Source organism: Dermochelys coriacea, chromosome 23, assembly GCF_009764565.3.
Source record: "Dermochelys coriacea isolate rDerCor1 chromosome 23, rDerCor1.pri.v4, whole genome shotgun sequence".
Lineage (NCBI taxonomy): Eukaryota > Metazoa > Chordata > Testudines > Dermochelyidae > Dermochelys > Dermochelys coriacea.
In genome coordinates, this window is record NC_050090.1 from 16,587,715 (window position 1) to 16,610,088 (window position 22,374).

Consider the following 22,374-nt stretch of genomic DNA (forward strand, 5'->3'; position numbering starts at 1 on the left):
CAGGCAGCGATTGTTAGGGCGACGGGTGGAGTCACAGGCAGCGATTGTTAGGGTGACGGGTGGAGTCACAGGCAGTGATTGTTAGGGTGACAGGTGGAGGAACAGGCAGCGATTGTTAGGGTGACAGGTGCAGTTACAGGCAGCAATTTTTAGGGCGACGGGTGGAGGAACAGGCAGCGATTGTTAGGGTGACGGGCGGAGTCACAGGCAGCGATTGTTAGGGAGACAGGTGGAGGAACAGGCAGCGATTGTTAGGGCAACAGGTGGAGGAACAGGCAGCGATTGTTAGGGCGACAGGTGGAGGAACAGGCAGCGATTGTTAAGGCGACAGGTGGAGTCACAGGCAGCGATTGTTAGGGCGATGGGTGGAGTCACAGGCAGCGATTGTTAGGGTGACGGGTGGAGGAACAGGCAGCGATTGTTAAGGCGACAGGTGGAGTCACAGGCAGCGATTGTTAGGGTGACGGCTGGAGGAACAGGCAGCGATTGTTAGGGTGACGGGTGGAGTCACAGGCAGCGATTGTTAGGGCAACGGGTGGAGTCACAGGCAGCGATTGTTAGGGCGACAGGTGGAGGAACAGGCAGCGATTGTTAGGGCGACAGGTGGAGGAACAGGCAGCGATTGTTACGGTGACGGGTGGAGTCACAGGCAGCGGTTGTTAGGGCGACAGGCGGAGTCACAGGCAGCGATTGTTAGGGTGACAGGTGGAGGAACAGGCAGCGATTGTTAGGGCGACGGGTGGAGTCACAGGCAGCGATTGTTAGGGCGACAGGTGGAGAAACAGGCAGCGATTGTTAGGGTGACGGGTGGAGGAACAGGCAGCAATTGTTAAGGCGACAGGTGGAGTCACAGGCAGCGATTGTTAGGGTGACGGGTGGAGTCACAGGCAGCGATTGTTAGGGCGACGGGTGGAGGAACAGGCAGCGATTGTTAAGGCGACAGGTGGAGTCACAGGCAGCGATTGTTAGGGTGACGGGTGGAGGAACAGGCAGCGATTGTTAGGGCGACAGGTGGAGGAACAGGCAGCGATTGTTAGGGTGACGGGTGGAGTCACAGGCAGCGATTGTTAGGGTGACGGGTGGAGTCACAGGCAGCGATTGTTCGGGTGACGGGTGGAGTCACAGGCAGCGATTGTTAGGGTGACGGGCGGAGGAACAGGCAGCGATTGTTAGGGTGACGGGTGGAGTCACAGGCAGAGATTGTTAGGGCGACGGGCGGATTCACAGGCAGCGATTGTTAGGGTGACGGGTGGAGGAACAGGCAGCGATTGTTAGGGTGACGGGTGGAGGAACAGGCAGCAATTGTTAGGGCGACGGGCGGATTCACAGGCAGCGATTGTTAGGGTGACGGGTGGAGGAACAGGCAGCGATTGTTAGGGCGACGGGTGGAGGAACAGGCAGCGATTGTTAGGGCGAGAGGTGGAGGAACAGGCAGCGATTGTTAGGGCGACGGGTGGAGGAACAGGCAGCGATTGTTAGGGTGACGGGCGGATTCACAGGCAGCGATTGTTAGGGTGACAGGTGGAGGAACAGGCAGCGATTGTTAGGGTGACGGGTGGAGTCACAGGCAGCAATTGTTAGGGCGACGGGTGGAGTCACAGGCAGCGATTGTTAGGGTGACGGGTGGAGGAACAGGCAGCGATTGTTAGGGCGACGGGTGGAGGAACAGGCAGCGATTGTTAGGGTGACAGGTGGAGGAACAGGCAGCGATTGTTAGGGTGACGGGTGGAGTCACAGGCAGTGATTGTTAGGGTGACAGGTGGAGGAACAGGCAGCGATTGTTAGGGTGACAGGTGCAGTTACAGGCAGCAATTTTTAGGGCGACGGGTGGAGGAACAGGCAGCGATTGTTAGGGTGACAGGTGGAGGAACAGGCAGCGATTGTTAAGGCGACAGGTGGAGTCACAGGCAGCGATTGTTAGGGCGACGGGTGGAGGAACAGGCAGCGATTGTTAGGGCGATGGGTGGAGTCACAGGCAGCGATTGTTAGGGCGACGGGTGGAGGAACAGGCAGCGATTGTTAAGGCGACAGGTGGAGTCACAGGCAGCGATTGTTAGGGTGACGGGTGGAGGAACAGGCAGCGATTGTTAGGGTGACGGGTGGAGTCACAGGCAGCGATTGTTAGGGTGACGGGTGGAGTCACAGGCAGAGATTGTTAGGGCGACGGGCGGATTCACAGGCAGCGATTGTTAGGGTGACGGGTGGAGGAACAGGCAGCGATTGTTAGGGTGACGGGTGGAGTCACAGGCAGCGATTGTTAGGGTGACGGGTGGAGTCACAGGCAGCAATTGTTAGGGTGACGGGCGGATTCACAGGCAGCGATTGTTAGGGTGACAGGTGGAGGAACAGGCAGCGATTGTTAGGGCGACGGGTGGAGTCACAGGCAGCGATTGTTAGGGTGACGGGTGGAGTCACAGGCAGTGATTGTTAGGGTGACAGGTGGAGGAACAGGCAGCGATTGTTAGGGAGACAGGTGGAGGAACAGGCAGCGATTGTTAGGGTGACGGGTGGAGTCACAGGCAGCGATTGTTAGGGTGACGGGCGGATTCACAGGCAGCGATTGTTAGGGTGACAGGTGGAGGAACAGGCAGCGATTGTTAGGGTGACGGGTGGAGTCACAGGCAGCAATTGTTAGGGTGACGGGCGGATTCACAGGCAGCGATTGTTAGGGTGACAGGTGGAGGAACAGGCAGCGATTGTTAGGGCGACGGGTGGAGTCACAGGCAGCGATTGTTAGGGTGACGGGTGGAGTCACAGGCAGTGATTGTTAGGGTGACGGGTGGAGGAACAGGCAGCGATTGTTAGGGTGACGGGTGGAGGAACAGGCAGCGATTGTTAGGGAGACAGGTGGAGGAACAGGCAGCGATTGTTAGGGTGACGGGTGGAGTCACAGGCAGCGATTGTTAGGGTGACGGGCAGATTCACAGGCAGCGATTGTTAGGGTGACAGGCGCAGTCAGAGGCAGCGATTGTTAGGGTGACAGGCACAGTCACAGGCAGCGATTGTTAGGGTGACGGGCAGAGTCACAGGCAGCGATTGTTAGGGCGACAGGTGGAGGAAGAGGCAGCGATTGTTAGGGTGACGGGTGGAGGAACAGGCAGTGATTGTTAAGGCGACGGGTGGAGGAACAGGCAGCGATTGTTAGGGTGACGGGTGGAGTCACAGGCAGCGATTGTTAGGGTGACGGGTGGAGTCACAGGCAGCGACTGTTAGGGCGACAGGTGGAGGAACAGGCAGCGATTGTTAGGGTGACGGGCAGAGTCACAGGCAGCGATTGTTAAGGCGACAGGTGGAGTCACAGGCAGCGATTGTTAGGGTGATGGGTGGAGTCACAGGCAGCGATTGTTAAGGCGACGGGTGGAGGAACAGGCAGCGATTGTTAAGGCGACAGGTGGAGTCACAGGCAGAGATTGTTAGGGTGACGGGTGGAGTCACAGGCAGCGATTGTTAGGGTGATGGGCAGAGTCACAGGCAGCGATTGTTAGGGCGACAGGTGGAGGAACAGGCAGCGATTGTTAGGGTGACGGGTGGAGTCACAGGCAGCAATTGTTAGGGCGACGGGTGGAGTCACAGGCAGCAATTGTTAGGGTGACAGGTGGAGGAACAGGCAGCGATTGTTAGGGCGACAGGTGGAGTCACAGGCAGCGATTGTTAGGGTGACGGGCGGATTCACAGGCAGCGATTGTTAGGGCGACGGGTGGAGTCACAGGGAGCAATTGTTAGGGTGACAGGTGGAGGAACTGGCAGCGACTGTTAGGGCGACAGGCGGAGGAACTGGCAGCGACTGTTAGGGCGACAGGCGGAGGAACTGGCAGAGAAACACACACAATGCTAGAGTACCCTGCACCGACACTCGGGTACGGGGCACAGTAACAGACGGCGGTGCTTGTATAACAGGTGGAGGACCACCTAGCGATGGTAGGGTACCCAGCAGGAACACAGCTGCATGCGAGAGGAACAGGTCCCCTCCCAGCCCCTTTGCTGCTCCCCAGAGCTGTTTGCATTCTCGCACGGACAGACTCCAGAGGGCAAAGGGATTTGGAGCGGGATGTCATGGGGCTGAGCCCTGACCCCGGGCTCCTGGCCTGACGCACCCTACTGGCAGCGGGGAAGTGACTCCAGATTGATACCCACAGAAATGAGATCAGAATCCGTCTCTGGGACCACTGGCTGCTGAGGCTGGGGAAGGGAGAGCCTAGCCCTGGGAGCCAGGACTCCTGGGTTCCATCCCCAGCTCTGGGAAGGGAGCGCGGTCTAATGGGTTAGAGCAGGGGCTGGGAACCAGGACTCATGGGTTCTCCCCCAGCTCTGGATGGGAAGTGGGGTCTGGTGGGTTAGATCCAAGGGGGCTGGGAGCCAGGACTCCTGAAATAGGTGGGTGAAGGGCAGGGGGGGTCTTCGCTCTCCGTTTCCAGCCGGGCCCCGGCCTTGCAACAGATCTGCCCAGGCTCAGAACTCTTCTCTTGCTCTTTTTGTTTGGGGTTTTTTGGGGGTGGGGGATTTTTTTGGCAGAAAAAAGAAAGAAAAAGACACAGAAAAAAAATCAACGTCTTTTGTACAAAAATACCTCCCCCCCAATAATTTCGGGGCTCGGGGGGGTGGGGAGGGCATGATACAGCGACAGGATGGCCGGACAGAGCCTCCTGACAGCAGCCACTTCTGGAGGGACCCCAGGGGGACAGCCACTCTGTCGGCGGAGGGAGAGCATTGGGAGGTGGGGGGCAGTGTGGGGGTTCGCTCAGAGCTTTGGTTCTTGTCCAGCTCCTCCCCCCCTTTTTTGGGGTGCTGGGGGGAAGAGGCCGTTCTCGTTTCTTTTCTTTTTGATATAAAAACCAACGGAATGAAACAAACTGACCAAACGGTGTTTTCTTTGAGCCAGGGGCACGCAGGACCCGTCTTCCGGGGCATCCGGACACCTGAGTTCTTACCCTGGCTCTGGGAGGAGAGTGGGGTCTGGTGGGTTAGAGCAGGGGGGCTGGGAGCCAGGACTCCTGGGTTCAGTCCCTGATTCTTGCCGTCAGTCACTATTGGCCATTGTGGAACAAATCTCTTCATGCCTTTTCCCCCCGCGAGCTAGGTCAGGCGAGTGCAGTATGAATGCAGACCCCGATTACTCCAGCCTCGGCCTCTCCCAGCCGGGGGGTGCTGGTGCACCCGGGGCAAAGTTTGGGCCAGGAAGTAGTTGGCTCCCCCGGCATCTGAACCGAAACCTCCATCTGTGCTTTGGTTTCCTGCCCGACCCTGCCCCCGAAATTTCGATTCAAAGGTCACAGATTTCTCTTTCTTCGAAAACAGCCAGCATGATAAGATCTGGGGCATGGGGTGAGGGGGAGAGATGCAGCCATGTCTGGGGTGGAGCAGCCACACAGGGATGCTTCGCCTGGCACTGAGATGCAGCCACCTCTGGGGCAGGGCGGCTGGGGAACAGCCACACATAACACCATATGGGGATGGTTCGCCTGGTGATGAGAGGCAACCACCTCTGGGATGGGGTGGCTGGGGAGCAGTTTGGGACAGGAAGTGAAGCTGATGCCTGTTGCTGACTGGCATTAGAGCGGAAATTTTGATAGGGAGAATGGGCCCCTCCAACCTGGGATTCGCCCTGGACACCGGGGTTCAATCCCTCCATTTTATGGGGGAGAAAGCCGGGCTAGGGGAGTTAGTGCCAGCACCGATCACCAGGGAACAGCGCCCCTTGCAGAGCCCCACCCCAGGTGTGGGGCCCCTTCCTATCCCTTTGGAAATGTCTCCCCCAGACTCAGGGTCACAGCGCCACACGGCGGTGACTCAGAAATGCAGCAGCTCCCACACAGCCCCCTCCTCTCCCTTCCCCCACTTTATTTCCTCCGCTGGATTATAGGGTCTGGCTGGGGACGCCCCCACCCTTCAATCTGCCCCTCACGGGGGGCGAGGGAGGCAGGATCTTTCGCTCCACTCTGGGCTGTTCCTTACGAGGCCGACGGCTATTTGCTTTGCCATGTACAATGCACAACTGTACACACTGCACCATTGTTTGCAGCGCACTCTCACGTGCAAGGCACCGTTATTCAAGGGGGAACCATTATGTGCAGGGCTCGACTGTTTGCACATTACTACGTGCAAAGCACTATTGCACACAATGCGTCGTGTGCGCTGCACTCTCGTGTGTAAAGCCCACCACACACTGTTGCCCGCGGTGCACGCTCGTGTGCAAGGCACCGTTGCTCCCGGGGCGCTACCTCTGCGCAACGAACAATCCCGCGCCACCGGCATTTGCTCCCCCTGGCGGGCGGGCGCGCGCTTGCCAACAGCCAGCTGCCCAGGGCGCAAGCGCCGCATTCGGCGCTACTGCGCATGCACCGGGGAAGTTCCGGCCAACGCGCATGCGGCACGCGCAGCCTCCCTTTGAGACACTGCCGAGTGTCCTCCCCCGCCCCATCTCTGGCGGACGCGACCGAATCCTCCGAGCCTGGTTCCGCCTCCTGCCCATTGGCCGCCGCCGAATCAGGGTCCGGGTCCCCCACGTGGGGGGCGGGACGAAGACGGAACCCGCGACGATTGCTGGCGCCGCTGGCCAATCGCCGCCCGGTTCGCGCCCCCACGTGGGACGGAAGCCTTTTCCCTCCCGCCGTTGGCGGGGCAGCCCTGCTGCTGGCCAATCAGCGCGGGCAGGGGAGAGAGGCCCCGAGGAAGGGGGGAGAGACGCGCGAGGCGCTCGAGTTTGGCAGTTGGCGGCGGCCGTTGCTCCCCTCGCGCCTCTTCCGTTTGAAAACGAGGGTTGAGCAGGAGGGAGGGGGGCTGGCGCGGCCCCGCCCCCGGGCCTGAGCGGACCGAACCATGAGCGGGAGCGGGGGCGTCCCCCGGACCCCACCACCTTCCCCGGCCGCCAAGCGTCGCTGCCCGGCCGCGCTGCTGAAGGAGACCGAGGCCGCCCAGGCGCTGACCCAGCTGACGGCCTGGGGGGGCCTGGAAACCGCCGGGCGCCAGGGGGCGCCCGCGGCCGAGGGGGACCTGGAAACTGCTGCCACGGGGCTGGCGCCCCCTGCTGGGGAGGGGGGCCTGGAAACTGCCAAGCGGGGCAGCCTGGACACCGCTGGCGGCGGGTGGGGGAGCCCCAAGACTGCCGGCGGGGGGGAGAGGGGCCAAGAAACCACGGAAGGGGAGAGGAGCCACCAAGGTGCAGCCGGGGGGAAGCGGAAACTCGAGACTGCTGCGGAGCCAGGGAGCCTTGAAACCGCCGCCGCCGAGGGGAAGGGGGTCCTGGAAACCGCCACCACCAAGATGGGGAGGCTCGAGACCGCTGCCGCTGAGGGAAAGGGGGTCCTGGAAACCGCCAAAAACAAGATGGGGAGACTCGAGACCGCTGCCGCCGAGGGAAAGGGGGTCCTGGAAACCGCCAAAACCAAGATGGGGAGACTCGAGACCGCTGCCGCGAAGGGGAAGGGGGTCCTGGAAACCAGCGCCACCAAGATGGGGAGGCGCGACACTGCGGCCACTGACGAGAAGGGAGGCCTGGAAACTGCCGACGGCCGGGAGGGGCGGAGGAAGAGGTGGGCGGAGGAGGAGTGCTCCATCATCTCGGTGGGGGAGGAGGAGGAGGAGGAGGAGGGGGGGGGGGGCCGCGGCGGCCCGGCCGGCCCCGGACACGGAGCAGTACCTGGAGGCGCTGGAGGCGGTGCAGCTGGAGCTGGAGGCGGTGAACGAGCAGGCCAGCTGCGCCTTCCGCATCCTCAAGGCCAAGTTCGGCCACATGCGCCGGCCCCACCTCGAGCGCCGCAATCTCATCATCCAGAACATCCCCGGGTTCTGGGTCACCGCCGTATCCCTCTGCTGGGGGTGCCGCAGGGCAGCCGGGGCTGGGTGGGGGGCGGAGAGCTGGGGGGGGCTCCAGGCCTGGAGAACCCAGGCGTCCGGGCGCTGTTGTGTTTCCTTGACTTGGGCTCGCCAGTTTCTCAATCACCCCCAGCTGTCAGCTGTGATCAACGACCGGGACGAGGACACCCTGAGCTACATGACCAACCTGCAGGTGAGAGCGGGGGCTCGGCGCTCGGACACCTGGGTTCTCTCCCTGGCTCTGGGAGGGGAGTGGGCTCCAGTGGGTGTGGGGGGCGGGGCTGGGAGCCGCCTCCTCTCGGAGGAACCTGGGGACCCGAGGGGTGGGGGTGGGGGATGCGCTGTGGAAAGTCTTAGGCCCGGACTCCTGGGTCCTTTCTGCCCCTGGCAGGTGGAGGAGTTCACTCACGCCAAGTCAGGGTGCAAGATCAAGTTCTACTTCAGCGGGAACCCCTACTTCCAGAACGAGGTGATCGTCAAGGAGTTCCAGCCGGCCTCCTCTGGTACGGGACAGGGCTGCATTCGGGGGGGCACTGAGGGGGGTGCTCCCCATGCCTGCACCCTCACCCCTGCCTCTCCCCCCGCAGGCAGGCTGGTGTCGCACTCCACCCCCATCCGCTGGTGGCGGGGCCAGGACCCCAGGGCCCACGGCCGCAAGAGCCCCGAGGTGGGGCGCAGCTTCTTCAGCTGGTTTGGGGACCACAGCTTCCCTGCAGGTGACCGAATTGCTGAGGTGAGACCCCCCAAACCCCGATCCTGCCCCCCCGGCCACCCCACCCACGTCTCACCCTCCTGCTCCGTCCCCCCAGATCATCAAGGAGGACCTCTGGCCGAACCCGTTGCAGTACTACCTGATGGGCGAGAACGGGGGCGCCGGGGACGACAGGTGAGACAGCGTCTCCTGCTGGAGGGAGCCGGGCGAGGGGCTGGGGGGAATCGGGGGCCGGCAGCCTGGGGAGCCAGGGACTGTGCCTTACTTTTTGGTGGCTGAGAAGTACATGCTGGGTAACCTGGGCAGGGGGGGCGCTGAGCATTGTGGGTAACCTGTGGGGTGGGCACCAGGAATTGTGGGTAACCTGGGGTGCCCGTCCCTCACACCCTGCGGTGCCCGCAGCGGGACGGAGCCCGGGGACGACTGCATGGTGATTGTGGGTAACCCGGGTGGGGGGGCGAGCATTGTGGGTAACCTGCGGGGTGGGCACCAGGAATTGTGGGTAACCCGCGGTGCCCGCAGTGGGACGGATCCCGGGGACGACTGCGTGGTGATTATGGGTAACCCAGGTGAGGGGGCCGAGCATTGTGGGTAACCTGCGGGGTGGGCACCAGGAATTGTGGATAACCCGGGCAGGGGAGGCGCTGAGCATTGTGGGTAACTTGTGGGGTGGGCACCAGGAATTGTGGGTAACCTGGGGTGCCCGTCCCTCACACCCTGCGGTGCCCGCAGCGGGACGGAGCCCGGGGACGACTGTGTGGTGATTGTGGGTAACCTGGGGGGGGGGCCGAGCATTGTAGGTAACCTGCAGGGTGGGCACCGGGAATTGTGGGTAACCCAGGTGGGGTGGGCCGAGCGTTGTAGGTAACCTGTGGGGTGGGCACCAGGAATTGTGGGTAACCCGGGGTGCCGTCCCTCACACCCTGCGGTGCCCGCAGCGGGACGGAGCCCGGGGACGACTGCGTGGTGATCGTGGATGACGAGGGGGACGAGGACGAGGTGCAGGAAATCATGGACGAGGAAGAGGATGGCGAGGAAGGTCAGTAACGGGGTCCCTGGGTAACGCCTCCCTGGGGGGGGCTGTGTCTCTGCAGCGGGCAGGGGGGTTTTATGAAGGGGGCAGGGCTGGCTGAGCAGGGGCTGTGGGTCGCGGGGGACATGTGTCAGGGTTTGGGGGTGCTGATGGAGTGGGGAAGGATTGGGGGGTGCTGGTGAAGTGCAAGGCCATGGGTGGGACATGTTTTAGGATTGGGGGTGCTGGTGGAGTGGGGAAGGATTTGGGGGGTGCCGGTGGTGCAGGGAGGCTGTGGGTTGGGGGGCCATGGGTCAGGATTGGGGGGGCACCAGCAGTACCCACATCTGTTCCCCCCCCCTGCCCCCCAGGCAGCACAGCGGAGGAGCTAATGGCAGAGGCGGCCGGCCGGGGCTCAGAGCCGGAGGAAGACGGTTGATCCCCTGCCCCCCCTGCCCCACCAGCACCCGAAGATGGACCAGGCTTCCCCCCCCAGCGCCCTCTGCTGGGGCTGGACTCTGTGACTGAGCTTTGCCCCCGGACCCCCGGCCTGAGGTCGCTTCCCGCTCTGGGCTTGGAGCAATTCATTGGAGCTCTTCAGTTGAGGGCGACCGCAGTTCCCAGCCTGGCCGCTGGGGGGCAGCACTCCCCACTGTGTCGCCAGTGGGGCAGTCGTCTGGGGGGCCATGCTGGCGTTGGGGGTCGGCCCAGGGTGCTGGGGGCATGGTGGGTAAATACCCCCCCCCGGGGGCTCTGTGGGGGCCTGCCCGGCTTTGGCAGAGGGGCATTGTGGGTAAATCCCCTCCCTTCCCACAGTGGCCAGGTGGGGTCCTGCCTGGCTGCCAGAGAGGGGCATTGTGGGTAAATCCCCCCCCCCAGTGGCCAGGTGGGGTCCTGCCTGGCTGCCAGAGAGGGGCATTGTGGGTAATCCCCCCCCAGTAGCCGGGTGGGGCCTTGGACCCCCAGTGGCCTTTTACTGAGCAGCTCAGGGTCTCTTGTTCCATTAATTGTGCTCAGGGGTCGGCCGTTGACTCCCCCCTCCCACAGCCTGGGGTCCCCCAGAACCTGCTGCCAGCCTCAGGGCCCCCTCCAGCTGCTTTCTGCATCTCTGCTGCCCCCCCACCAGCACAATCCCGTCAGCTCGGGCTGGGCACGACTCTGCCCATCCGCATTGGGGGGGCATTTATAAAACCAACCAACCCCCCCCGGTGGCAGCTGTATGATCTGCCTGTCCGCTGGGGGGCACCATGGGGCAGGGTGGGGGGTGCTCTCCCCAGCAGTCAGGGAGCAGTCAGCCATGGGGCCGGCCCCTCTGATGTGTTGTAGCCGTGGGTGGAGGCGCTAGGCTGGCGGTCCCCCCGTGGCCGCCCTATGCAATGCTACTGATGTGGGGGGCGGTGCCCGGCCGGGGGTTGTGCCCGGCCCCGTGAAAACAAAGCACTTAATATACGGAGAGATTTCACCCGCCCGGCTCCTTCCTGGCGCGCCGCCCCCCCCCGTGGGGCCCCCTTCCTGCCCGCCGTGGGGTCCCCCTCCCTTGCCCGCTGTGAGGTCCTCTGTCCCCTCATTCCCCTGCCCGCCGTGGGGTCCCGTGGACCCCTCGTCCCACCTGGGGTGTCCTTTCTGCCCACGTAGCTGTCTGAGCAAAGGGGCCACGGCAGACCCTCCTTCCCCCAGCTGGGAGAGAACCCAGGTGTCCTGGCCCCCCCGCACTCCCCACGGCCAGGGTGGGGGAGTTGCTGAGTCTCGAGGTCTCAGGGTCTGTTTGGATCTCGGGGTGGGGGTGCCTGGGAATCCTGGGGGGCCCGTGTGGGGGCTTGTGGGGCAGCAGAGATCTTCCCAGCATGCCCCGGGCTAGACTGGGTGCGGGGGGGTCACCCCTGTTTGGCTGCCGGGTGTTCCCCAAATCCTCCTCGATCTGTTCCCCCCCACAGCTGCTCCTTCCCCCTCCAGGGATCTCCCCACTTCCCCCTCCAGGAACTTGCCCCCCCCAGCTGCTCATTCCCCCTCCAGGGATCCCCACGTCCCCCTCCCCCTTCGTAGGACCCCCCACTTCCCCCTCCAGGAACTCGCCCCCCCAGCTGCTCCTTCCCCCTCCAGGGATCCCCCCACTTCCCCCTCTGCCTTTTTAGGACCCCTCCACTTCCCTCCAGGCAGGTCCCAGCCCCTTCGCTGTTCCGGGTCCCGCCCCCAGCCAGGTATGTGGGGGGAGGGCGGTGGGCAGGGAGGGGTTAAGGGGGGGAATCAGCTGCAGGGCCCGGGATTGGCCGGGGGATTATCGGCCCCCTTCGTCCTGGGACCTTCCCACCGCGGGGGGGGGGCGAGATCTCACCCCCCCCGGACGCCGAGCTGGGACGGAGCCGCCTGGGAGCGGGGACAGACTCGGGGTAAGGGCCCCCCAGCCTGCCGGTGCCCCCCACTCCTGACCTGCAGCCCCCCAAGCCCCTCCCGGCCTGCTGGTGCCCCCCACTCCCGACCCCGGGACGCAGACACTGATGGGGCCGGGACGCAGGGAGCAGCCGCCCGCTTTGGGACAGGAAGTGAAGGAGCCCCCCCTTCCCTCCAACTGCAAGGACGGGGGGGCACATTTAGGGACTGGCCCGAGCAAAGAGGGGGCTGCTCATCCCAGCATGCACCTGGCCGCACCTGGGGGTGGGGCCTGCAGGTTGTAGCCCGCGCAGCTGGGGGCCCGAGAGGCAGGGGTCCGGGTGGGGGGAGGGGTTGTCTCTGTGGGGGGGGAGATCAGCCTCCCCAGCACGGGCCTGGGGGGACCCACATGCCTTGTCCCCTGGCTTCACCCCATTGCTCTGCCCGCAGGGGGTGGGGCATGGAGGGGGGGCCCCAGTCGGGGGGGCTCTTGGGGGTTGGTTACTTCCCAGGGACTCTGATGGGGGGGTCCCCAGCGGGGAAGGGGCTCGGCTGGGGTATCTCATCCCCTCCCCCCCAGCAAAGGGGGGGATGAGGGGGCAGTGCAGCCCTGGGAAGTGGCTTCCCCTGGCCACACACCTGTGCCACCCCAGGGGGTGTGTGGGTTGCCCCTGCCCCACTGCACCCCCCAGCACTCAGCCCTGTCTGCCAGGGGAGAGCGCCATCCCCCTGCCCCACTCCCTGCCCCCCACCTACCTCTTCTCCTTCTCCCACAGGTGCTGCCTGCCCCCGCCATGGCCCCCCCAGTGCGTGCCCTGCTGCTGGGGTTGGTGCTGCCCTGTGCCCTGGCCTGGTCCAGCCCCCTCAGCACCCCCCGCGTCTCCCTGTCCTACACAGGTGAGGGGCAGGGGGGCAGGGAGCTGGTGGGGCGCAGCCCGCATGGGCCGTCGTGCACAGGTGCTCCCAGCAGTGGCCGTGCAAGGGGGTGGGCCGGCGCGTGTCGCAAGTCACACGTGCGTGCAAAGCGTTCGTCCAGGGTGAGAGATGTGTGCAGAGACGTGTCAGTGAACACATGTGTTCCTGGATGCCAGTGCACATGTGTGTCCGTGCGATCAGATGGGCTGCTGAGCCCCGTGCTGGGTCACTATGGGGCACGTGGTGCAGAGGTACCCATGGTGCCCCCCGCAACTCCCCCTTGCTGGGGACTCCGGGATCTGGTTACCCGGCCGGCTGCAGGGAGCGGCTTTCCCAGAAAAGCTTAAAATACCCAGAATGCCGAGTAGGGCTGAGCTCCCCCCCCGCCTTCTCTGTTGTGCAACACGTTGACCGGCCGTGCAACGGACCATCTGGCTGTGCAATGCACCAGGACCAGCCCCCCAGCCATGCAATGCACCATCCAGTCATGCAATACACCAGGACCAGCCCCCCAGCCATGCAGTGCACCATCCAGTCGTGCAATGCACCAGGACCAGCCCCCCCCATGCAATGCACCAACCAGCCAGGCAATGTGCCAGGAACCCCCCCAGCCATGCAAAGCATCATCCAGTCATGCGATACACCCGGACCAGCCCCCCAGCCATGCAATGCACCATCCAGTCGTGCAATACACCAGGACCAACCCCCCAGCCATGCAATGCACCATCCAGTCGTGCAATGCACCAGGACCAGCCCCCCCCCATGCAATGCACCAACCAGCCAGGCAATGTGCCGGGAACCCCCCCAGCCATGCAAAGCACCATCCAGTCGTGCAATGCAGGGAGCAGTGGGGGGCTGCCCCCCCATTGTCTCAGTCCCCGCCTGGCCGGATATAGCTGTGACACGCGCCCCAGACACGCTGCAGCAGGCACCTGCCATGGGGCTGACTGGAGGTCACCCCCAAAGCCTGCAAAGCCTGGGGCTTGTGGGGATTTCCGGCAGGATGCCTGGGTCCCGTCCCCGGTGCCAGGAGGTCAGCAGGGGCTCTTGGGTTAGAGCAGGGGGCTGGGAGCCAGGACTCCTGGGTTCCATCCCTGGCTCTAGGAGGGGAGTGGGGTCTAGTGGTTAGAGTGAGGGGGCGCCTAGTGGCTAGCCCCCACTGCTGCCCCAGAAACCTGCCCTTGGCCCTGGCTCTCAGACCCTGGCCTGCGTAGCGCCCTGGCCTGGAATCTCCCCCCGGGGCTGTGCCAGCCGTGTCCGGCGGCTTTGACACGCTCAAGGTCACTGCAGGTGGGAAGCTCGCAGTACGGCCTGGCACGGGGCTGGAATGCAGCTGGAGGATTTCAGGGATTATTTCTGGGCTTTGCTGTGCCCGCCCCCCCACCCCCAAAATACCCCCTGAGCTCAGCCAGCGCCAGGCAGATTAACGGGGGGGTGGGGACCACTCCAGCTGCTGCCTGTGGGGGCTGGGAGCCAGGACTCCTGGGTTCTCTCCCAGCTCTGGGAGGGGAGTGGGGGCTGGTGGCTCAGAGCAGGGGGGCTGGAGCCCGGACACCTGGGTTCTCTCCTGGCTCTGGAGGGGAGTGGGGGCTGGTGGTTAGAGTGTGGGGTGGGGAGCCCGGATGCCTGGGTCCCATCCCGTCTCCATTCCCCCCTGCCCCCCAGAGCTCCTGCAGACCCACACCGCCCGGCCCTTTGCTTTCGCCTTCAACACCAGTGACTATCGGATCCTGCTGCTGGACCAGGACCAGGACCGGCTCTACCTGGGGGCCCGCGACTACCTGGTGGCCCTGGACCTCCACAATGTCAACAGGGAGCCGCTCATCGTAAGGGGCACCCCATGCTGGGTGCCCGGACGCCTGGGTCCTCTCTGGGCTCTGGGAGCGGGGTGGGGTCTAGTGGTTAGAGCAGGGGGCTGGGAGCCCAGACTCCTGGGTTCTTTCCCCAGCTCTGGGAGGGAGTGGAGTCTAGTGGTTGGAGCAGTGGGGGCGGGGGGGGCTGTGAGCCAGGACTCCTGGGTTCTCTCCCTGGGTCTGGGAGGGGAGTGGGGTCTAGTGGTTGGAGCGGGGGGGCGCTGGGAGCCCTGACTCCTGGGTTCCCTGAGAGGCAGGAGGGGTGGAGGGGGCTGGGAGTCGGGGAGCGCACAGACACTGGGGGGCTGGTTCTGGGGTCCCCATCTCTGACCCACTCTCTCCTCTCCCTAGATCCACTGGCCGGCGTCCCAGAGTCAGCAGAGCGCCTGCCGCATGGCGGGGAAGGGGCAGCGGGTGAGATGGGGCAGGGCCCCCCCTGGCCCCCCCATCACCCCTCTCCTGAGACCACACAGGGCTTCCCCAGTGACCTCTGTGGTTCTGCCCATCTCCCAGGAATCTGCCCCTCCATGCCCCCCCCGTGAACCCTGAGGATCTGCCCCGAGCCACAGCCCCCTGGGACCCCTTTGTCTCTGCCCCCCATGTCCCGCTGAGATTCCCCTCCCCCCCATTCGGGTCCCAGCCCTGCCCCGACTCACCCCGTCTGCCCCTGCCAGGGTGAGTGTTTCAACTACGTGCGTCTGGTCGAACCCCTGAACCGCACCCACCTCTACGTCTGCGGGACGGGGGCCTGCCAGCCCGTCTGCGCCCTGGTGCACCGCGGCTGGCGGTCACAGGTGAGCCGGACGCCTGGGCAGGGGGGCTGGGGGTGAGATGGGGGGGCTGGGAACCGGCTGGGGCGGGATGCTGCTGGGGGGAAGAGCTCTGACCCCCTGTCCCCCCCCAGGAGTATCTGTTCCGCATGGTGCCGCGGTCGCTGGAGCCGGGGAAGGGGCGCTGCCCGTACGACCCCCGTCAGAGCAGCCTGGCCACGCTCGTCAGTAAGTGGGGGCTGGGGGGGCAGGGTCCGTTGGTCCCCCTGGGGGGACCCTGCTCTGGAGGGGACCCTGCTTTGTGCGGGGGGGTCTCACTCACCCCCCTCCCCCCCGCAGATGGGACACTCTACGCTGGGCTGCACGTGGATTTCATGGGCACCGACGCGGCTCTTTTCCGCACCATGGGCCCCCGGCCGGCCGTTCGCACGGAGCAACATGACTCCCGCTGGCTGTACGGTACGGGGGGGGGGGGGCTGCGAGTCGGAACTGGGGGGTGCTGGCCGGGCAGGGGGGGCTGCGGGTTAGGAGTGAGGGGCACCGGCCAGGTTGGGGGGGGCTGCGGGTCGGAAGTGAGGGGCACCGGCCGGGCGGGGGGGGCTGCGGGTCGGGAGTGAGGGGCGCTGGCCGGGTTGGGGGGGCTGCGGGTCGGCAGTGAGGGGCGCTGGCTGGATGGGGGGGGCTGCGTGTCGGGAGTGAGGGGCCCTGGCCGGGCGGGGGGGGCTGCGGGTCGGGAGTGAGGGGCGCTGGCCGGGCGGGGGGGGCTGCGGGAGTGAGGGGCGCTGGCCGGGCGGGGGGGGCTGCGGGTCGGGAGTGAGGGGCGCTGGCCGGGCGGGGGGATGCTCTGGGTCAGCAGTGCCCCCTGGTGGCAGACATGGGCGTCTCACTCACCTTGGCTCTGCCCCCCGCAGACCCCGTTTTCCTCCGGGCCCACGTGGTGCCGGACAGCAGCGAGCGCAGCGACGACAAGCTTTATTTCTTCTTCCGCGAGAAGGCGCTGGAGGGCGCCGTGGGGCCTGGCGTGCTGGCCCGGGTCGGCCGGGTCTGTCTGGTGAGCGTCACGCTGGGGGGCGGGGGCATCTCCGTGCCATGTGGCGTTATGTGCGGCTGTTGCTGGCCGCTGCGCCCCAGAAGTGGCTGCATCTGTGCCAGGCGAGCCGATCCCTGTCCCCCGTTTCTACCCCAGAACGATGACGGTGGGCAGCGGGCCCTGGTCAACAAGTGGACGACGTTCCTCAAGGCCCGGCTGGTTTGCTCCGTGGTGGGCGAGGACGGGGTGGAGACCTTCTTCGACGAGCTGCGTAAGCCTGGGGGGGCGGGCGGGCGTCGGGGGGCAGGGTCGTTCTTCAGGGTTCAGTCTGAGCCATCGCTGGATGCCCACGAATTCCTCGTGCCGGCCGGGACAAGCTGCCAAGAGCCGCGCCCGAGCCGCGGGAGAGTCGGGGCCCAGCCCCGGTGTGACACGGACGTTTTCCCGGCTCTGCCGGGTTGGGATCCGCCCTCCGGCTCTGGGGCAGGTACGAGCCGCGGTCGCGGCCAAGGAATATCTCACCCCATGGCCGCGGTTGCTTCACGCGATTCCCGGGGACACTAATGTTCAGCGGGTTACGAGCTTTTGGACGACCCCTTGCCAGACAGCCGTCCGAGCGGGGACCGTAGTGGTGTAGACGGTCACGGGGGCCGGGTGGGGGTGAATACTGGGGTGGAAGGTCACAGACAGGGCGGCGGGGGCCTGGATCCCTGGGTTCTTTCCCCAGCTGTGGACAGGGAGTGGATTACAGCAGCGGGGGAGGGGAGGGGAGCCCGGATGCCTGGGTTCTTCCTGATTCATCTCCCCCCTCCTGCCCCCCCATTTCCAGGAGATGTTTTCCTGCTGCCAACTCAGGACGAGAAGAACCCCCGGGTGTACGGGCTGTTCTCCACCCTGGGGTGAGTCGGGGGGCAGGGGTGTGGATTGGGGGGAGTAACAGGGACGGGGTGCTGGGCACTTGGGGGTGCTGGGGATTTGGGGGTAGGTTCTCGGAGGGGGCAGGGTGACCCCAGGGGGGGATGGGCGGTCTGTAACCCCCCTGTGTCCCCCAGGTCAGTGTTCCGGGGCTCGGCCGTCTGTGTGTACCCCCTGAGCGCCATCCGCAGCGTGTTCAACGGCCCCTTCGCCCACAAAGAGGGGCACAGCTACCAGTGGGTGCCCTACACGGGCCGTGTGCCCTATCCCCGCCCCGGAGCCGTGAGTGGAGGGGCTGGGAGCCCGGATGCCTGGGTTCTCTCCCTGGCTCTGGGAGGGGAGTGGGGTCTGGCAGTTAGAGCGGGGGGGGCGCAGGGAGCCTGGATGCCTGGGTTCTCCCCCCAGCTCTGGGAGGGGAGTGGGGTCTTGCAGTTAGAGCGGGAGTGTAGGGGCAGGGAGCCCGGACGCCTGGGTTCTCTCCCCGGCTCTGGGAGAGGAGTGGGGTCTTGCAGTTAGAGCGGGGGGGGGCGCAGGGAGCCTGGATGCCTGGGTTCTCCCCCCAGCTCTGGGAGGGGAGTGGGGTCTTGCAGTTAGAGCGGGAGTGTAGGGGCAGGGAGCCCGGACGCCTGGGTTCTCTCCCCGGCTCTGGGAGAGGAGTGGGGTCTTGCAGTTAGAGCGGGGGGGGCGCAGGGAGCCTGGATGCCTGGGTTCTCCCCCCAGCTCTGGGAGGGGAGTGGGGTCTTGCAGTTAGAGCGGGAGTGTAGGGGCAGGGAGCCCGGACGCCTGGGTTCTCTCCCCGGCTCTGGGAGAGGAGTGGGGTCTTGCAGTTAGAGCGGGGGTGGGGGGGCAGGGAGCCCGGACACCTGGGTTCTCTCCCCGGCTCTGGGAGGGGAGTGAGATTTGGCAATTACAGCGGGGGGGGGCAGGGAGTCCGGACGCCTGGGTTCTCTCCCGCTCTGTCCCCGCAGTGCCCAGGCGGTGCCTTCACCCCGGGGCTGGGCTCCACGCGCGAGTTCCCGGACGAGCTGGTGATGTTCGTGCGCTCGCACCCGCTGATGTACGACCCCGTGTACCCGGCGCCGCGCCGCCCCCTGCTGGTCCGCACTGGCCTCCCCTACGGCTTCACCACGCTGGCCGTCGACCTGGCGCAGGCGGCCGACGGGCGCTACGAGGTGGTCTTCCTTGGCACGGGTACGCAGGACGCCGGGGTCCCATCCACGGCCTGGGGGGGTTGGGAGCCCGGACGGCGAGGGCCCCGAGCGGGGGCAGTGGTTCCCCATCTCACGTGCTCTCTCCCCTCCCCCCCAGACCGGGGCACGGTACAGAAAGTGGTGGTGCTGCCCAAGGACCCAGGTGTCCTGGAGGAGCTGACGCTGGAGGAGGTGGAGGTGTTCAAGGTGAGAGACCCCGCCCCTGCTGCCCAGGCCCCGCCCCTTGCCCCTCCCTTCCCTCTGGGCCCCGCCCCCTTTTGCTCCACCCTTGCATCCTAGCCCCGCCCCTTCCCACCAGGCCCTGCCTTCTATGGCTCCTCCCCCTCCCCGTAGGCCCTGCCTCCTCTTGCACTCTTCACAGTAACCAGGCCCCGCCTCCTTCTCTGGCCCCGCCCCCTGAGCCAGGCCCCGCCTCCTTCCTGGCCTCCGCCCCTTCCTGCCCCACTTCTCACCGCCCCTCCTGTCTCCCCACAGACCCAGGTCCCCGTGAAGACCCTGTGGATTTCGTCAAAGCGGGTAGGTCGGTGGCGGGGCTGAGGCTACAGACTGGGGCTCGCAGACAGGTAGAGGGGGCTGGGAGCCCGGACGCCTGGGTTCTCTCCCCAGCTCTGGGAGGGGAATGAGGCCTAGTGGTTAGTGCAGGGGGGGCTGGGAGCCCGGACGCCTGGGTTCTCTCCCCAGCTCTGGGAGGGGAATGAGGCCTAGTGGTTAGTGCAGGGGGGCTGGGAGCCCGGACGCCTAGGTTCTCTCCCCAGCTCTGGGAGGGGAATGAGGCCTAGTGGTTAGTGCAGGGGGGCAGGGAGCCCGGACGCCTGGGTTCTCTCCCCAGCTCTGGGAGGGGAATGAGGCCTAGTGGTTAGTGCAGGGGGGCTGGGAGCCCGGACGCCTAGGTTCTCTCCCCAGCTCTGGGAGGGGAATGAGGCCTAGTGGTTAGTGCAGGGGGGCTGGGAGCCCGGACGCCTAGGTTCTCTCCCCAGCTCTGGGAGGGGAATGAGGCCTAGTGGTTAGTGCAGGGGGGCTGGGAGGGGTCTGTGGGTCAAGGGGGGGGTCTGTCCGTGCCTCCGTCCCTCAGGTGTGCGTCTGTCCCCAGCACCAGCTGTACGTCTCCTCGGATGTGGGCCTGGCCCAGCTGAGCCTCCATCGCTGTGGGGCCTACGGCCCAGCCTGCGCCGACTGCTGCCTGGCCCGGGACCCCCACTGCGCGTGGGACGGGCGCCGCTGTACCCGTTACAGCCCCGCCCCCGCCAGGTGAGCACCGGGACACCTGGGTCCCACGCCCCGGGGAAGCCCTACGGCCCCACCCCCGCCAGGTGAGCGCCCGGACGCCTGGGTCCCACGCCCCAGGGGAGCCCCACGGCCCCTGCCCCACCAGGTGAGCGCCCGGACGCCTGGTCCCGGGCCCCAGGGGGAGGGGACTTGCCAAAGCCACACTCCAGCACCACTTACGGGGGGGGGGACAGAGGGGGCGGGGCGGCAGGGGCAGCCGGGGGGGGAAGTGGCAGGAACTGATGCTGTATCTCCCCCCTGCCCCTCGCCAGGCGTGTCCGGCGCCAGGACATCAAACACGGAGACCCCCTTCGGCAGTGCCGGGGCTTCAACGCCCAGGGTGAGTGCCCCTCGCGGGGGACGGGGGCAGCCAGGACGCCTGGGTTCTTTCCCGGCTCTGGTAGTTGGGGGGGGGCACTGGGAGCCAGGACTCCTGGGGGGAGGAATGGGGTCTGGTGATTAGAGTTGGGGGGCTGGGAGCCAGGACTCTGGGGTTCAATCCCTGGCTCGGGGGGGTGTCTCTGTTGCTCTCCCCACTGACGCGTGTCTCCCCCCCCCCAGCGGAGCAGGAGCTGGAAGAGCAGGTGCAGTTCGGGGTGGAGGGGGGCAGCGTGTTCCTGGAGTGCCGGCCCCCCTCTCCCCGCGCCCAGGTCCGGTGGCTGCTGCAGCTGGAGGGCGGCACCTGGCGCCCGGTGAGTTACCCCCCCCCACAGTGCGGTGACCCCCTCAGTCCCAGCCCCGATCTGACCCCGTCCCCCCGTCTCTCTCTGCCCCCCAGCTGCCCCGGGAGCGGGTTCTTCTGCAGACGCCCCAGGGGATCCTGCTGGGCCCAGTGGCGCCGTCGGACGGGGGCCGGTACCAGTGCGTGGGCACCGAGAACAGCTACACGCGTCCCCTGCGCCGCCTGCTGCTCCATGTCCTGCCCCACGGCCTGCTGGGGGGCCCCCCGCCCCCCACCTGCCAGAGCCAGTGGGGCCCGCCCCGCCCCGGAGCGGGGCAGAGGGGCCAGAACGGGACCCAGATCGGAGCCGAGGCCTTGGGAACCAGCCTGGGGGGCCCGGGTCGGCGACGGGACCGGGCCGGACCCAGCCGGCGCCCCCCGCCCCGGAACTGACTGGGGGCCCCAAGGCTGGGGTGGGGGGCTCAGACCCTGGGAGGTGCCGGCAGGGGGTGGGTTCGTTCCACATTCCAAGGGGGACCCTGGAGCGAATCGCCCACGGCTGGGGAGGGAGGCGGCATTTCCTTTCCATGTACATAGTCTCCTTTGCTGATGGGGGGGAGGTGGGGAACCCGGACGCCTGGGTTCACCCCCGTTTGATTTGCAGAGTCTATTTTTTCACAGCTGGGGGGTGTCTAACACGCCTGGACTTGGGTTGTTTCAAAATTAATTTATTTTTTTATCCTGTCCCCAATTTCCTGTGACCCCGGTCGCTGCTGTGGACGAATCCGGCTGCTGCCGATTAAAGGGGCCGGTGCTTAATTTTCTAAATGTGCCCCCAGCGCATGGGGATGGGCTGGCTCGGGAGTTTGGGGGGGACCCTGCCAGCCTGGCCCTCGGATCCCCCATGCCTCCCCCAGCCCTGCTGGTGCCCCTCACTCCTGACCAGCAGCCCCCTGCTAGCCCAGCCCTGGGCCCCCCCCAGCCCTGCCGGTGCCCCTCACTCCCGACCCGCAGCCCCCGCTAGCCCAGCCCTGCTGGTGCCCCTCACTCCCAACCCGCAGCCCCCACTAGCCCAGCCCTACCCCCCCCACCCCTGCTGGTGCCCCTCACTCCCGACCCCCAGCCCCTGTCCTGGGCTCTCTCCCACCCTGGGGGAGGTTGGGGTGGGGGACTCTGGGGGACGGGTTGGGGCCAGCTTGGAGAAATTTGCGGTGGGGGCGGGCAGCTGCTCCATCCCCTGGCGCCCGGCGTGACGGGTGTGGGGCTCGGGCCACTCCGGTTCTGCCCCTTGGACCCCCCCGGCTCGCTCTGTGACGGCCTCTCCCAGCCAGCCGAGCAGAGACGTCAGTTCAGCTGGGCTGGTCACGTCCCGACCGGGTTTATTCCGGGCCTGGACGTCGGGTCCTCTCAGGCTTGGTTTGCTTTCGGGGTCCCAGGAGACGGTTGGGGGGGAAGCTGGTGGCCCCCCGCAATTTCTCTCCCTGAGTTCCAGGACCCAGAGAGGGAGCGGGGGGGGTTGGACAGTTGTGACCATTTGGGTCACGATTCGGCCTCGATGCTCCCGGGGGGGTTGACCCCTTTGCTGGACGATTTGACGCAGCCTCTGTGCCAAACGTCGCTTCGCTGTTTGCCTTTCCTCGGTTTCGTCGTGTAATTCTGCCTCGCGGGGCCAGGGTGGGACGCCCCCCGAGCGCCGTGGCCAGGCCGCCCGGGGAGACCCCCGAGCCGGGAGCACGGGGGATACGGGCCCAGCCCAGCCCCTGACACCTCTGGGCTCCGTTCCCGGCGTCGGCTGCCCCCACGAGGCGTCGCGCTGCGGCAGGTGTTGGCTCCACGCCCCGGGGTGTCCG

General features: G+C 66.1%; 2 protein-coding genes and 2 long non-coding RNA genes across 5 annotated transcripts; all 4 read left to right on the plus strand.

Moving 5' to 3' along the window:
- The first annotated feature begins 523 nt into the window (after positions 1–523).
- On the plus strand, positions 524–2,943 carry LOC122457301. Its single transcript, XR_006276787.1, has 3 exons — positions 524–705; positions 2,440–2,609; positions 2,848–2,943. It is a non-coding gene; the product is annotated as an uncharacterized LOC122457301 (long non-coding RNA).
- Positions 2,944–3,592: 649 nt separating this feature from the next.
- Positions 3,593–5,261, plus strand: LOC122457302. The gene is made up of 2 exons (XR_006276789.1): positions 3,593–3,697; positions 3,766–5,261. It is a non-coding gene; the product is annotated as an uncharacterized LOC122457302 (long non-coding RNA).
- Positions 5,262–6,937: 1,676 nt separating this feature from the next.
- LOC119847052 (putative testis-specific Y-encoded-like protein 3) lies at positions 6,938–10,998 on the plus strand (the record flags this gene model as incomplete). The annotated part of the gene is made up of 7 exons (XM_038381414.2): positions 6,938–7,798; positions 7,928–8,005; positions 8,204–8,315; positions 8,400–8,545; positions 8,622–8,698; positions 9,463–9,563; positions 9,908–10,998. Coding segments are annotated over 7 exons (1,443 nt in total), but the record flags the coding sequence as incomplete, so codon positions are not given.
- A 151-nt stretch (positions 10,999–11,149) lies between these two features.
- LOC119847106 (semaphorin-3F-like) lies at positions 11,150–21,119 on the plus strand. Of its 2 annotated transcripts, XM_038381520.2 has the most exons (18): positions 11,150–11,923; positions 12,680–12,800; positions 14,484–14,644; positions 15,023–15,085; positions 15,346–15,465; positions 15,576–15,669; positions 15,781–15,900; positions 16,353–16,492; positions 16,628–16,742; positions 17,301–17,370; positions 17,524–17,668; positions 18,355–18,577; positions 18,695–18,783; positions 19,072–19,113; positions 19,688–19,845; positions 20,136–20,203; positions 20,425–20,555; positions 20,642–21,119. In XM_038381520.2, exons 2-18 carry the CDS (start codon positions 12,698–12,700, stop codon positions 20,975–20,977), a joined length of 2,178 nt encoding a protein of 725 aa, XP_038237448.1. In that variant the 5' UTR covers positions 11,150–11,923; positions 12,680–12,697; the 3' UTR covers positions 20,978–21,119. The 2 variants fall into 2 exon arrangements, with proteins under 2 accessions (XP_038237448.1, XP_038237449.1); XM_038381521.2 differs by lacking the exon at positions 15,023–15,085.
- The last annotated feature ends 1,255 nt before the right edge of the window (positions 21,120–22,374 follow it).

Bases quoted from the DNA above. Each gene is read 5' to 3' on its own strand.
- LOC119847106 (XM_038381520.2), top strand. From the start codon at position 12,698: ATGGCCCCCCCAGTGCGTGCCCTGCTGCTGGGGTTGGTGCTGCCCTGT. The intron at 18,578-18,694 runs GTACGCAGGACG...CCTCCCCCCCAG, and splicing joins GGTGGTCTTCCTTGGCACGG to ACCGGGGCACGGTACAGAAA. The intron at 20,204-20,424 runs GTGAGTGCCCCT...CCCCCCCCCCAG, and splicing joins CCGGGGCTTCAACGCCCAGG to CGGAGCAGGAGCTGGAAGAG.